At 41.2% G+C, this 14,650-nt stretch overlaps 2 protein-coding genes across 3 annotated transcripts in view; both read left to right on the plus strand.

The window, feature by feature from the left end:
• Positions 1-1,616, plus strand: part of LOC137047016 (zona pellucida sperm-binding protein 3-like) — a 1,971-nt gene extending 355 nt beyond the window's left edge. The window contains exons 1-8 of the mRNA XM_067424547.1: positions 1-191; positions 373-491; positions 566-669; positions 746-923; positions 1,035-1,152; positions 1,229-1,311; positions 1,384-1,475; positions 1,546-1,616. The exon at positions 1-191 is cut by the window's left edge and continues 355 nt beyond it. Coding sequence (XP_067280648.1) covers positions 1-191; positions 373-491; positions 566-669; positions 746-923; positions 1,035-1,152; positions 1,229-1,311; positions 1,384-1,475; positions 1,546-1,616 — 956 coding nt within the window. The remainder of the gene's footprint in view (positions 192-372; positions 492-565; positions 670-745; positions 924-1,034; positions 1,153-1,228; positions 1,312-1,383; positions 1,476-1,545) is intronic.
• A 7,867-nt stretch (positions 1,617-9,483) lies between these two features.
• LOC137047131 (uncharacterized) lies at positions 9,484-13,845 on the plus strand. 2 transcript variants are annotated; one of them, XM_067424707.1, is made up of 4 exons: positions 9,484-9,731; positions 10,731-10,829; positions 13,089-13,619; positions 13,715-13,845. In XM_067424707.1, exons 1-4 carry the CDS (start codon positions 9,587-9,589, stop codon positions 13,810-13,812), a joined length of 873 nt encoding a protein of 290 aa, XP_067280808.1. In that variant the 5' UTR covers positions 9,484-9,586; the 3' UTR covers positions 13,813-13,845. The 2 variants fall into 2 exon arrangements, with proteins under 2 accessions (XP_067280808.1, XP_067280809.1); XM_067424708.1 differs by lacking the exon at positions 10,731-10,829.
• The last annotated feature ends 805 nt before the right edge of the window (positions 13,846-14,650 follow it).

Raw genomic sequence — 14,650 nt, forward strand, 5'->3', positions numbered from 1 at the left:
CCAGCAGCGTAGCGGTTCAATGCGGAGAGAACCGGGTTCTTGTAGAGGTCCAGCAGGACTTGTTTAGCAATGGTCATTTGATCCAGCCAACTGGCCTGTCTTTAGGCGGCTGTCCTGTTGTTGGTCAGGACTCTCAGTCTAAGGTGCTCATCTTTGAGTATGAGTTACAGGACTGCAACAGCGTGCAGATGGTAAGTACTCCTGAATCTGTTTATTCTAGTTGAGGATATCCAAAGTCCTCAAGGAGTGTCAGTTCACATGGCTGTTGTATTTGCAATGCCAGGGCAGCTGGTATAAACCCTTCTTAAAGGGGTGGTTCACCCAATCATCTTAGTGAGGAACAGTTGTTTTAACTACTTCAATCTCTTCCAGATGAATGAGGATGAGCTTGTCTACACCTTCTCTCTTACCTACACCCCTGAGGCTCTTGCAGGTACTCCGATTACCCGGGTCGAGGGTGCAGTTGTTGGTGTTCAATGCCACTATCAAAGGTAAGTGGTCTGTGACTTTCACTTCCCCTCGTGCAACGGGGAGCCCATTTAATGGGTCCTTTAATGAACCACAGGCTTCAGAATGTAAGCAGTGATGCCTTGAGGCCAACATGGGTCCCTTATGCCTCAACGGAGGTTGGTGAAGAAGCCTTGGTGTTCTCCCTGAAGCTTATGATGGGTTGGTACAGGTTTTTGATAAACAAGAATAAGGATTTGCATTTTATTTGTCTAAAATGTTCCCTCTTTCTCTGCAGATGATTGGTCCAGTCAGAGACCTTCATCCGTCTATTTCCTGGGTGGCATTATTAACATTGAGGCATCTGTGAAGCAGTACAATCATGTGCCTCTGCGTGTGTTTGTGGACAGCTGTGTGGCCACTCAAGGGCCTGATGTGAACTCCCTTCCGAGATATTCCTTCATTGAGAATCATGGGTAAGGTCATGGCCCTTGATGCTATAGGGCCGTTTTGGTTGCTTTTTAACCAGTCATGGCTAGGGTCTAGTTGCTCACTTTCTCTATAGTTGAGTTGCTCTTTGTCTTCAGGTGCTTTGTGGATGCCAAGGCTACAGCTTCCAGCTCCCGCTTCATGCCTCGGTCCCAGGTTGACAAGGTCCAGATCCAGCTGGAGGCGTTCGTGTTCCAGGAGAGCTCCAGTCCTTCTGTATGTACTACGCATATCATGAGTTAATTCGACTTCTCTTCCCATCTTTGGTTTTCTGACGTGTCATCCCTTGCAGATCTACATAACATGTGTTGTGAAGGCAACTATTGCTTCTGCACCCAGTGACGCTCAGCACAAATCCTGTTCATTCGCCAATGGGTACGTTGCACTTTATCTTATTTTAAAGCTGACTTTGCTCATGTTGAAGGTGGTGTCTTTGTCTTGGTTCAGGTGGTTTGCTGCTGATGGAAATGACCAAGTTTGTGGTTGCTGTGACTCAACATGTGGTCCTGATGGTGGAATTGCTGCTTCTCCCTATGGAGGTTAGTAACTTTAGCTCTTAAGGTTGCGTTTGACGTTGCAAGTGCTCTAACCTGGCTCTCCTCTCTCTAGGTGTTCAGTGGGAAGGCAAGGCTACACTTGGTCCTGTGGTGGTTCAAGGGCAAAAGAAAGTTCCTCAATAAAGCTGACATCAATTCTTGCTTGTATCTGACTTGTTATATTTCTTTGTTCTCCCTATCATATTTCTGTGCTCTCAAAAGGCTTGTTCAACTTCATGCAGCAACGCACAGACTGGTCAGTGGCTTACTTTACCAGTGCATTCTGGGTAGAAGTTGTCTGACGTGAGATCATGCCAATTCCAAAGTGCTGTAAGTGGCTCGAGCAGCTGACTGGTGCTTTCTGCGCAGCTTCTCCAGAGCGGCTGCTTGACACGGTTTCATGATTGGCTGGCTTTACGGCATGACAAGCACTCATTTGGTCCCTTTAGTTCCACTACTGGTCACAAATCTCTTACTCTAAACTATTATCATTTTGTTGCAACATTATATTGTCCTTTATCAACTGAATACTCCTTAGCCTTCACTTCAGTGATAGTGTAGTTTTTTATGTTGAGCTTCATAGACCCTTTTCACATTTCTGGATTTCTCAGAGTGGAAGTCATCGTAGTTGAGTTAACTTTTCTAGTGGTGACTGGAGTACATTAAATATTGTCCCCATTTGCTCAAATGGCGAACTGGAAATGCAGTAACAGTTTCACAACTTTCAAAGAGAGAGGGAAAATAGTGAGCTTGATAACTGCAGTGAAAAGAGCTGTTTTTTTTTTTACCATCAATCCCATAGATGTTGTGTTTGAAACACCCTCACAGCAGTATTACAAATATGCAGCATTAAGCAGTACATCAAGTATTACATAACTATCAGGGGTGGGAATCATAGGAGAACTCATGATGTGATACTATCATATTTTACCAACAATAACTATATCACAAAGATGATTAGTTTTTCATTTATTAACGTTCATCTTTTTTTTTAAAATAGCAACAATGTACAATAAGTATTATACAGCTACCAAACAGCCATATGCTTGAAAAATGCTTATTTCTATAGAGAACAGATTTGTGACTAAATGATTTATAGTAAAATAAGGAAAAATCTCTACTATTACTACTACTATGAATGATCATATCAGCAACATCTCCAATTTATATTACTAGTGGTAGTAATTTAATATTAGGAGTAATTAGGGATGTCACAAAATTCCAGTAGTCGGTACCAATACCATACTTTTTAAAAACTATTTAAGTTATTTATAATTGCATTCAATGAGTTTTTTCTTTATGATAATTATAATTAAATAATACAATGTAGTAATTGTGACAAAAATAATTCACCTTTGTGGTTAAACATTTTTATACACTGTTGATTATAAAGGCAGCACTTTCTTCATAACTGTTCAGGGATCGCGGTCCCTTTAAATGTTCTGAATGCGTGTTGATCATGGTGTTGACGTGGGACTTGTCAGCATCATTTTGATTTAGATTTTTACACGTACATGTGTGGTCAACGTGAGAACTTGTCTCTTGTAATTTACTGCAATTTCCACAACATAAACATTTAAATTTAAGGCTGTATGCTGTTTAAAAGTAGACATTGTTTATAAAAAAACAAGTAAAAGCAACAATCTAGGCATAATTATTATTATTAGTATATTATTATTACATAGAGACATGGCTAAGTCTACTGTACAACAGTAGCCTAATATATTTCTAATTTCTTCACGTTAAACCGCACTTTAATTTTGACAAGTTGCCGTGAAGACCTTCAAGTGTCTGTATTCGTGACATGATAGCTTTCTCAAATGAAACGGTAAAATCTAATTAAGTGACTATGATAGAGTGGGACACTCTGAAGGGATGTAGTGATTCGGTAAGAAAGGAAGGAAGAGGACACGGGGATCGGCTAGCCTGCTGACGACTTTTATTATTCAACTCCAAAAACAGCGTGCACACTTCAGGTGTTTTATACTCTCTCTGCGCCCTTTACTGAAACAAGATACAGGTGTTATCAATCTGCGTCCAACCCACTCAATTACCGCTCGTCCCACGGCTCTCTCTCCCGCTGCAGACCTCGCTGAACCACGCTGAACCAGAGAGAAGGGCACGGAGAAGTTATTTCAGCAAACTTTGTAGTTTGGGTACAATCATTGGTGTACAAATAGGTATATAGGTGGGGTGTGTGTGTGTGTGTGTGTGGTTTTCGATTAGGTTACGCACACGCGAGCCACCATCCCACAGAATGCGGAGTCGGCAATGATGATGTGATGCGCTCAGAAAAGATATGACATCATTACAGTTTCGAAATAAAATGTCAGGAATAAAAGACTTCCTGACATAGCGCTCCCAAATTTAGCGATAAATTTGAATCCCAAAGGAAAGTCTACTTAGTTGGTGTCATCTTCATCCTCCCAGGCTGGCAGCCGCACAAGGCGCACGACTGGCCATAGGTAGGTCTGTCCCTTGATCTTAACTTCAGCTGCCCTGACTCGAAGAAAACATCAATAGTCTAAAATACCAAGAAATCTTAGCTACCTCTTATATTCCCAACCATAAAAGAGCCATATTCTGCAGCAGGACGGTGCTCCATCGCATACTTCCATCTCCACATCAAAGTTCCTCAAGGCGAAGAAGATCAAGATGCTCCAGGATTGGCCAGCCCAGTCACCAGACATGAACATCATTGAGCATATGTGGGGTAGGATGAAAGAGGACGCATGGAAGACGAAACCAAAGAATATTGATGAACTCTGGGAGGCATGCAAGACTGCTTTCTTAGCTATTCCTGATGACTTCATCAATAAATTGTATGAATCCTTGCCAAACCGCATGGATGCAGTCCTTCAAGCTCATGGAAGTCATACAAGATATTAAATTTGGATCTCACAGCACCACAACTTAATTTGCTGACATATTTTTGTATTTGCAGTAAATTTGTTCCATTTCTGTATAGGCGACAAAACTTTTGTCTTGCCAAAATTTGACCTTTCTGTCTTGATTAAATGATAAATATTTTTTCTATGAAAATTATTCATTTCAGTGCATCATTTGGGAGGGTTTTAGCTTTTCATATGAGCTATTTCTAACACCAATTAATTAATTAAAAGTCAGGTTAATATCAGGTATTTCTAGAAAATAGATAAGCGACAAGACTTTTGTCAGGGACTGTATTCTGTGACAACTTATTTACATTATGTAATGTTTTTTTTTTTTTAAGTTGTGTACATTTTGGGACTTGTTATCGGAAAAAGAAAAAGGTTCTATCTACAAAGTCAAACTCTGACTTGGCTCTATAAGGTTCTATCTGCGTGAGCCAATCAGCACTTCGAATGCACAGAAGAGGACCAATCAGGATCAACTTTATACCCAGAGTGAGAACTAAACAAATATTTAATTACTACATTAGTAATTTCTCACTAGAAAGGACATCAGAAGTGGAAAATATTGGTAAAATCGTACATTTACACACAAACTGACCAGAAAACGCAACTTTCAGACGCCATCTTTTTTCCCAGCACAACTGTCACAGAATACAAAGCACAGGATTGTGGGATATCAAAGGCAGCGACGGATACATGTATGCTGCCTTCAAAACTCGATCAGATGAAAGTCTTTCAGGAGACAGGAAGTGAAGCTAACATTAGATTCGGACGTGGCTTAATGCCTTCCTGCCTTGAAATGTGTCCTCCGAAGGCAGCATTTTCCAGGTTTCGGACGCAGCCAATATCTGTGAAGATTATGGCATGCAACGCAAATTTTTTGAGAAACCTCAAGATCGACAATTTTATTTTCATTTTTTAAAGTCTTAAAATGTCTGTTTTTACTATATTAAGACTTAAAGGTCAAATAGTCAACAGTTTAAATGATAGGGTTTAATTACAACAATAAATGTTAGCATGTTATTTCAGCTGTAATGATGTCTAGAGAGAAAGCCATTTTACCTGGCCCACTATAGGTGGAATAAAATCCTGCTCAGATGTATTACAGTTGTCTAAACAAAAGAAAGATTGACAATTTCTGCAATAATATCTGGACTATGCGCTGGACAAAATATTTTGACCTACCTTGCTTAATTTGAAATGTCCTAAATACATGGAAGTGCTAAAAATATGAAATAAATGTCATAGAAAGGATAAAACTGTACTTTCTAACATTTTGAGACATTGTTACAACATTAATGTTATATTTAATGTTAATTAAATCATGTTTTGGCAGATAGAACCTTATAATTCTTAGCGAAAAATGTGTTTTTAGAATTAGAAGGTTCTATCTGCATTTGACCCATTCCAAAAATCCCCATTTACAATTTTGAGAGGATTTTGATATTGTATATTTAGAATACATTTAGGGTCCCTCTTATTATCATGTTTGAAAGAAACTTGTTCCCCGTATACATTTTCCTATATGTAATGCAAAAACTTTGAAGCTCAATATCTCAAAACTACTCAGAACGCAGATAGAACCTTATAATTCCAAGGAAGTGTATATTCGGCAGTCTGGAGTATATATCCAGTATATAAGTATATATCCAGTCTGGAGCCCTGCGCTTAGATAAACACGGAAGCGACTGAACGCAGCTGTGGGTAGGCCTATGTAGCCTATACAAAAAATATATTGATACTTGGGGCTAGAGTATCGATAACGTCTCGTCGGCATATTGATTTTTTTTTGTCCCACCCCTAATAACTATGATGTCTTTGAAACATCTGTGTATTTGACAAATATTGCATTTATTTCACTCCATCTTTGATAAACTATTCAAACAGCACAAGCATCCCTATAGGAAGCAGAAAGTGTCGGACTTCATGTTTCGGTTTTTGGCTCCTTGCCGGAAAATTCATGTCGGGTGGCCATGATTATTTTCCTGTTTGGATAAGTTCAAATCTGTCATGGATGTTTGCAGCTCAATCTGACAACGGATAGACCGGATAATAGCAGTAATTTTAATGTGAGCTTATACAGGCACATCTGCTTCATAATACGACATAAAAAGCTATCTTTGTGGCCAAATGTGTTACTCTGGCCTTGTGGTGGCTTGGACTGCCAATGGGAATAAGATATTCATATTTAGACGTTGGTCAGATGTCCAGATATTGGATATGTATCTGATTTAAAAACACATCTGGGAGTGGCTCAGAATGGATGCAAAAAAAAAATATTTTTGCGTTTATATGCATGCAACCAATTTTGATCTGGGTTAGATGTGAGTAAAAAAATCAGATTTTTTTGTGCCAGTGTAAACGCAGAGCTGTGGGTGCCAGAGATAGATAAACTGTACAGGTCCAGAGGAGAATCAAAGGTAATCAATTAAACTAAAAGGGGAGGAGCCACCTTCACTCAATGCTGTACAAAATGGCCAAGCCAAGCACTGGTGTGTGTTGTGGCATTTGTGTCAAAGTTTGCTATGATGGAGTTTCTGAAAGGTGTCTTAGTGGTGGTTGTGATTGGTGCATTTGATCTGCCTAATGCATGGGGAAGTTTGAGATACAGTCAAAGTCCAAGAAGCATGGGGCCAAAATCAGATCCAGCTTCCAGAAGTCCTGCCCTTTCTCCTCCAGGGCTCCAGAACACTTTGCAAGTGTCTTCTCAGTTTCAGAGTCCTTTGGGTTCTTCCTCCAGAGGCAGTATTTATCATAGACAGTAAAAGAAATGGACACAGCGACCCCATTGACGTCTACGGCGAAAGAATGAAGTCAACCTAGGAGCACTCACTTCCTGATGGCTGAGCGAACTGCGCAGGCTCAGACTGAGCTTGAGGACGTAGATGTGACGTGAGCCTCCTGTCTGACAGCTGTGAGTCTTCTAGTAGATGTGGAACGCGAAAGCTGAATCACGTTGTTTAAATATTTTCTCCCGTTGCTTTTGGCTCACTATGGGCTTCTCCCCATTCTTCTCCCTTGACTTTATCAGACTTTATGTCTCCACGTCCCCCCGACTGCCTCATAGACAGTAAAGATTGCTGCGAGCGTCTCCTCAGGTCTATACGGTAATTTCTCAACTGTGCGACAGAGTCGCGTTGGTTATGACGCAATCGTTAGCCTAATTTTACAAAAACAGCTTCTGCGGGGCGATAGTGTAAGATACAAGGTAATGGAGCCTTTTATACATTGTTGTGTTTCTTTAGAAATAAACAATGGACAAATGGAGTCTTTAAACACCTCAGATGTAAAGTTATTCACTGTCAAAGTGACTCAAAAATGAATGGGAGTCAATGGGATGCTAACAGCAGGTGAGGGCTTGGTTAGCAATGGCAGCCCCTAGGGGTGGAACGCTTTCCGAGCGCTAGATTACCCCCTTGGTATTTATTGAAGGGTAATCCAAAGTCGTAGTCAATAGAACAGGCAAAAGGTCATAACAGGAAATCAGTCCGAAAAGGCAAACAAAACAGAAGGAACAGGCAAAAGGGTAATCCACGGAGAAGGCAAGAAATCAAAGACCAAGACACATGAAAACAGGGAAACGCTCAGAAATGCAGTGACACTAAACAAGACTTCGCAATGAATGACAGAGATAACCAGGCTTATATAGGCAGAGGTGATGACACACAGGTGTGAACATTGAGTGCTAATGAGTCCGAGGAAAGGATTATGGGTAATGTAGTTTGTGATGGAGTGACAGTCCGTGGTGGAGTGCCCTCTGGTGGTGATCACGGGCACTCACACTGGTGAATTGTGACACTGAAGACTGGAGGAATGATCCTGAAAATTCAGCTTTGATCACAGAAACAAAATGATAATTTAAAGCATAATAAATTGAAAACCAATTATTTTAAATTGTAATAATATATCACAATATTACATTTTCTTTCTGTATTTTTGATCAAATAAATGCAGGCTTGATGAGCAGAAGAAACTTCTTTCAAAAACATTACACATAGTAATGTGTCTAAACTTTTGGCCTGAACACACACGCACGCACGCACGCACGCACGCACGCACGCACGCACGCACGCACGCACGCACGCACGCACGCACGCACGCACGCACGCACACACACACACACACACACACACACACACACACACACACACACACACACACACACACACACACACACACACACACACACACACACACACACACACACACACACACACACACATATATAGAGCATGCTCTGTAGAGTCCTCCAACTAAATAAAAAAAAATGTAACAAAACAAAGTTAAGGGTTAGTTCCTTTCAGATTCAAATAGATGGTTGGGTTAGGTATGGGGACAACTTACCGTTAAAGGAGACTTTCAGGTCGTTTTTCCAAATCTCTGGAAAAAAGAAGAAAGAAGAATGTGCCGTGCTAAAGATTTATAGATATTCTTATGGCTCTCCCTGATTGGGTAACGGTAGTACAAGACAAAAACATTCAAACTGATCTAATATCACACAGTGGAGCTTTAAGGAATAAACGTGCCTGCGTTCATCAGGCAGAGGGTTAAAGATAGCCTAGGCCTACATTTATAATGCAAAAGCTTTATATTAAAGATCAATAAAAATATAAAGCTTTTGCAGAATTATAAATGTGTATACTGTCACTTCAGACATTTAATGCGTCCTGGTTGAATATGTTTCCCAAAAATGGGAAGTGTTTTTTACTTTCTATTCATTATATAATCCTAAATAAAAATGTAGGCTACTCTACTGTTTTCACCATTAATGATAATATTAAATGTTCATTGAGCTCAAATCCTCATATCAAAGTGATTTGTGAAGGATATGTGACACTGAAGACTAAAATGATGATCAATTCCGCTTTGATCACAGGAATAAATTATACTTTACTAGGCCTATATATTCACAGAGAGAGAAAAAAGTAATTGTAAATTGTAAAAATATTTCCCAATATTGTTTTTGCTGTATTTTGGATCACATACATTTAAGACAGAAATATACAAAAGATGGATAAATTCGCGCCATTGGCCTCAGCTTCGCGCTCGACTGGCCATGATGTGTGACGTCACAGGCGCGGCAGTTCTGATCGTGACGTCACAGACGGACAGTGCTTATAACCCGATCGCGCTGAGCAAGTTGAGTTCGGCGAATATCAGAGAGAAAAATCTGCACGAAGTGTCACACACACCTGAAGTCTCCCGGTAAGCAGTTGTAAAATGTCGTCTACAGTAGCGAGACCTGAGGAGATGGAGAGCAGCGACGAAGAGTTCGTGGATGCGTTTGAGTATTTACCTGAGGAGAGCAATCCCAGCACCAGCGCATCAGATCCGGCGGAAAACAGCTCGCAGGACAGCCCAACAGGTGAGGGATGGATTAACACACATCAACACCGAGTAACGGGTACAGAAATAACACAGGGGACACCTGGGTGCGTCGAGAAAAAGTTGGCAAGAGCGCTCTTTTAGTAAAAATAGAGTTTGGTTCAAAATAGCAGCCGAGGGAGTATTTTGTTGCCATAACAACAGCCGCAACAAGAGAAACCGAGAAACCCGCAGCGTAACTTAATTCAAAAACACTACTTAATGTGGGACGAAATGTACTTTTAAGACTTTTTCAGTCGAGCATGTACTTTAAATCTCAAACCTGAGTTTATTTCTAAAGAGAGCGAATATTTGATTTGGCGTTTTCGGAGTTCTGCGATCCAGTCGATCAGCGGCGCTCATCGCTCGTTTACCCCGGGGAGAGCAGCCTTTCCTCGGCGTGACCTTCTGACGTCTGCCGCTGACTCTGCTGTCTCTGTAGTGGTTAAACATGACATATAATTCGTCAAATCTTTGGTCTCATGGATCTATAATTTGTTCCCTGGCAAATCTTTAGGCTGAGGGCAAACTGAAGTTTCATTACTTTATGTTTAAGCTATTTAACTTTACGTTACTCTTGTTGCCCACTAGCGCTGACTTTATGTTTGACTGAATTGTTTGCTTTATTTCTTCTTATACCTTTTACTCGTACTTTTATAATGGCTATAATACATAAACTGACATTTTAAAAAAGAGAGAGTTGTGTTTTATTACAGTGATAATATGCACACTTGTCTGAAAGCACATATTAATGTGTTTAATGTTTTAAATATAAACGAAAAGAGGCAGGGTTGTGTTTGATGCCCGTCTAGGGAGAGGGCCCTTTGAAATCCCATAAAAAGTTGTTGTTTTTTTTAGCCTAATTCGAATTAATTGGCCCCTCCAATTGATTTCATTATTGATTTAAAAATATATTGCTAACACCAACTGAGAGAATGCTTGTTGCTGTAAGTAAATTATGGGCCAGGCCAGCTAACGTCAGGTTGCCAACATTAACCAGTTTCAGAAACAGCCAGTGACGCAGCAGCAGTAGCAGCACTGGCCAGTCCTGGCTGCTGTCCTGGAGATGAGGCTGAGAGCAGAAATGAGGAAACACAAGGTGAGATCATTGCTCAAAGGGCGAGCTCCCCCCTTGCTTCCTAATTGTAAGCTGTTTACCTTAAATAAGTAAGCCTTTTGATTCAATGTGTGTGCTATTGCCTAGTGCTATTGGAGTGGTGGAACGCGTGGCAGCACAGTGTAAAGCTACTAGCCCTACTATTGCTTATAATGTGTGATATATTCTCAAACTCCTTAATAAATGATCTGCCTATATTTCTGCACATGTAGATGTGCCTACTAATATAACTGTGTTCTCAAGCTCACACAGGTAATATTGATTTGAGCAATATCACAGCAGATCTCATCACTGATTTCACAAACAAAAAGACTCGTCAGTGGGCATTCTGGGATGTAGATTACATCTCATTTGACTTTATTTTATTTTTATAGTTGACATTTTTTTAAATTATGGCAGGCTTAGCTTATTTGATTGGTTTCTGAGGGTACAGTTGTCTCGCGTTCGCCTGTTCAAAAATAAATGTTTTTAATTTAAAACTTGCATTAGTATCATGGATCAAAATGACAAACCCGATGTAGACTAAGGTTTAAAGGTATTTGAGCACAAAAATAGATTTTTTATTTATATTCAAATAATTCAAATAAAATCATTCAAAATTGAGTTTTCATTTTGCTAACCCGCACCGTACGATGGCATGTGTAGGGGCCGACTGACATTGAGAGTATACGGGGCCCAGAGTTTGGTGCTACGCCCCTGCGGCCATTTTAATGCTGTCTCTATCGCAGAATCTGACGTTCCGAAGCGCGAAACTTAAATCACGTGAGCGAACTCAAGACACATAACGACACTCAGAACGCATTATTCATTACACTACAGCATCGCACACAATATAACTCACATTTATCATTTATTAAGGGCTGAAATGTTGCACGCATATGTAACAAGCAAAGTATTTATCATAATAATGTTTGAAAATATCAGCTCTACTGTTATATGGGGCAAGGTACTTTAGGTTTGTTAACTGTGCTTATAGAAACTGAAGAACAAAGAATGCGCATCAGGTGAGTTTTAATCGTTTACGTTTTTATGAAGCCACTGTAAACGGTATCGTCGTTACATATTACAATGCTAGCTTACTTTGTTGTTAATGACAAAGCCTGACAGTGTCACTGCTAAATACCCGTTATATACAACTACAGACCAACGTCTGTATCCATCTATCCATTTATCCATCAATGTATTCATCTATTCATTTAGCAATGTATTCATCCATTGTTTCCGCCATGTTTCTCACGGACACGCCCCTAACTCGTACAGATCTTCCCACTGGTATTTACGACTTTGTGGTGATGTTCTTGTGCGTTTAACTCGTAAAAACTATCTTCACGATCCTTAACTTTATGACTTGAATGCAGCAATAAATAGAGCCTTCTCGCAACTTCCATATTTGGTACCGGAAATTCGTAATCGTCGTGGTAATCTTCTTCCTCACCAGTCAGGGCAACAGGCAAACAAATGGCGCACGCAACGAGCAAGAGTTATTGTAGCTTACCGGGCTGCTCTTGTTATTCCCAAACGCAGCCATATCTGTCGTTTTATTCCTTCCCTGTTGATGGTGAAGTTTAACGGAAATGGGTTCAGCCTATCCAGGTGGGATGATGGAACAAACTTTCCTGCTTGTGTACTACATCCCTTTTAGCGCTAAGCGGCGTATGACGCACCTCTGTGGGTAAATATAAAACCAATATATTTATAACTCGTATTAGTTAGAAAAGTCTTTAGTTTTATCATATTTTTAAAAGAAAAATACGCTGTAGCGAGTGTTTCCGAATAAAACCAAGCGGCTGGAGGCGTATCGTGTGGGCGGAGCTAAAAAGTCAGGTGCACACGCAGCTATTGCGTTGAGAGCGTTTGAAAGCTGTGACATCCTAATGGGCCGTTCACACAAGACACGAATGAAGGTAATAAAGCGCCCTATTCGAGCGGGAACATTTTGAGTTTCCTTGCTTCATTTGCGCTTGACATTCACTTCACAACAGACGTGAATTTGCATCATGAGAGGGGCTTCTGCCAGGCGGCTGAATGTCTATTCGCGTCTTTGCATTGACGTAAATCACTTGCGCGTAACGCTTCATTCGCGTCAGGTGTGAACGCACCTTGATGGTTTATCAGCGGTAAATATGTTCTAGTCATGTTTGTACATGATTAGTTCATGATTTATAATAACTCATGACTGAAGTGTTACATTAATCATCAAGCTGTAATCTGTGCTAATAAAACATGTTTCTAAACTTGCAGAAAAAACCACTAAATGGAGGAAAGTGAGGAAGGTGGTGAAACGAAGCTTCCAAACCGTCTCTAACAGAGTGTGTGCTCTTGTGAAGCGTGAGTCTGCAGCAGCCACGGATCCACTCGAGACCGAGGCAGCGCGTGATGATGCTCAGCCATCGCCGAGCGCTTCTGTGTGCTTTATCACCTTGGAAGAATATATTGAAATGAAAGGCTCTTCCATGAAGGAAAAAGATGCGAGAATCATCATGAGGCGACTCTTTGAGACTCTCAAAACCTCCTGGGATCTTGGGGTTTACCCGCCAATCTATGTGCATGAAATAACCATCGACCCCAACACACTCCAGATCAATATAATTGACCCTAATACTCGGGCACCAAGGCAGCCATTGAAGAATATGACAGAATTTCAGCAAGCTTTACTCGAAGCCTGGTTTGATCGGTGGGAAAAATTAAAGTACGCAGAATCATATTTCAACGTGATGTACGCGCTGGTCGACAACATCAAGCGCCCGTTTTGGAAAAGGCGCGTGTCCTTTGGTGAGATGAATAACAATAAAGATAATGAATGTTAGTCATAGTAACACATTACCGTACCTCATGACTAATCTGCTTTCCTCTAATCTCGTTCACAGAATGCTCCTTTCTTCTCTGGCGACTGGCAATACAGCGAAGGTCTGAACTGGAGACAACCTTGCAGGACGTTTTAAATGATCCCTGGTTCAGCCGATGATCAGTTAAGGAGAATTTTTTAATTGCTCTTCCTTTACTCCACTGATCCACACACAATTACAAACAGATTCAACAACAGGCAATAATCATTTGTCAAAGGGGGAGTGGCGTCAGTTAAGGGGGAGTGGCATCAGTTAAGGGGGAGTGGCGTCAGTTAAGGGGGAGTGGCATCAGTTAAGGGGGAGTGACGTCAGTTAAGGGGGAGTGGCATTTGTTAAGGGGGAGTGGTGTCAGTTAAGGGGGAGTGGTGTCAGTTAAGGGGGAGTGGTGTCAGTTAAGGGGGAGTGGCATCAATTAAGGGGGAGTGGTATCAGTTAAGGGGGAGTGGCATTTGTTAAGGGGGAGTGGTGTCAGTTAAGGGGGAGTGGTGTCAGTTAAGGGGGAGTGGTGTCAGTTAAGGGGGAGTGGCATCAATTAAGGGGGAGTGGTATCAGTTAAGGGGGAGTGGCATAAGTTAAGGGGGAGTGGTATCAGTTAAGGGGGAGTGGTGTCAGTTAAGGGGGAGTGGTGTCAGTTAAGGGGGAGTGGCATCAATTAAGGGGGAGTGGCATCAGTTAAGGGGGAATGGTATTAATTAAAGGGGCAATGTAAAAAAAGCGCCAATGGGGCCCGGATGGCAGTACATTTCCTTTTTTCTTTTCCTCTCTCTTCTCCCTCTTCTCTGTCACTCCTCGTGCTTCCGTCTCCTTTCTCTCGCCTCGTCTGTTCCGACTCACAGGTGTTGCAGATGCCGTGACTGGAGCGGTGTGGAGCTACTTCTCGTGAGTGCCCTTGACCTGTGGGAGGTGTGGGGGTTAGTCACATTCGTGGGCGTGGGTGGGTGGTGATCCGTTGCGGTG

This window comes from Pseudorasbora parva, chromosome 18 (assembly GCF_024679245.1).
Source record: "Pseudorasbora parva isolate DD20220531a chromosome 18, ASM2467924v1, whole genome shotgun sequence".
In the NCBI taxonomy this organism is placed as follows: domain Eukaryota; kingdom Metazoa; phylum Chordata; class Actinopteri; order Cypriniformes; family Gobionidae; genus Pseudorasbora; species Pseudorasbora parva.

Bases quoted from the DNA above. Each gene is read 5' to 3' on its own strand.
- LOC137047131 (XM_067424707.1), top strand. From the start codon at position 9,587: ATGTCGTCTACAGTAGCGAGACCTGAGGAGATGGAGAGCAGCGACGAA. The intron at 9,732-10,730 runs GTGAGGGATGGA...AACATTAACCAG, and splicing joins CTCGCAGGACAGCCCAACAG to TTTCAGAAACAGCCAGTGAC. The intron at 10,830-13,088 runs GTGAGATCATTG...CTAAACTTGCAG, and splicing joins CAGAAATGAGGAAACACAAG to AAAAAACCACTAAATGGAGG.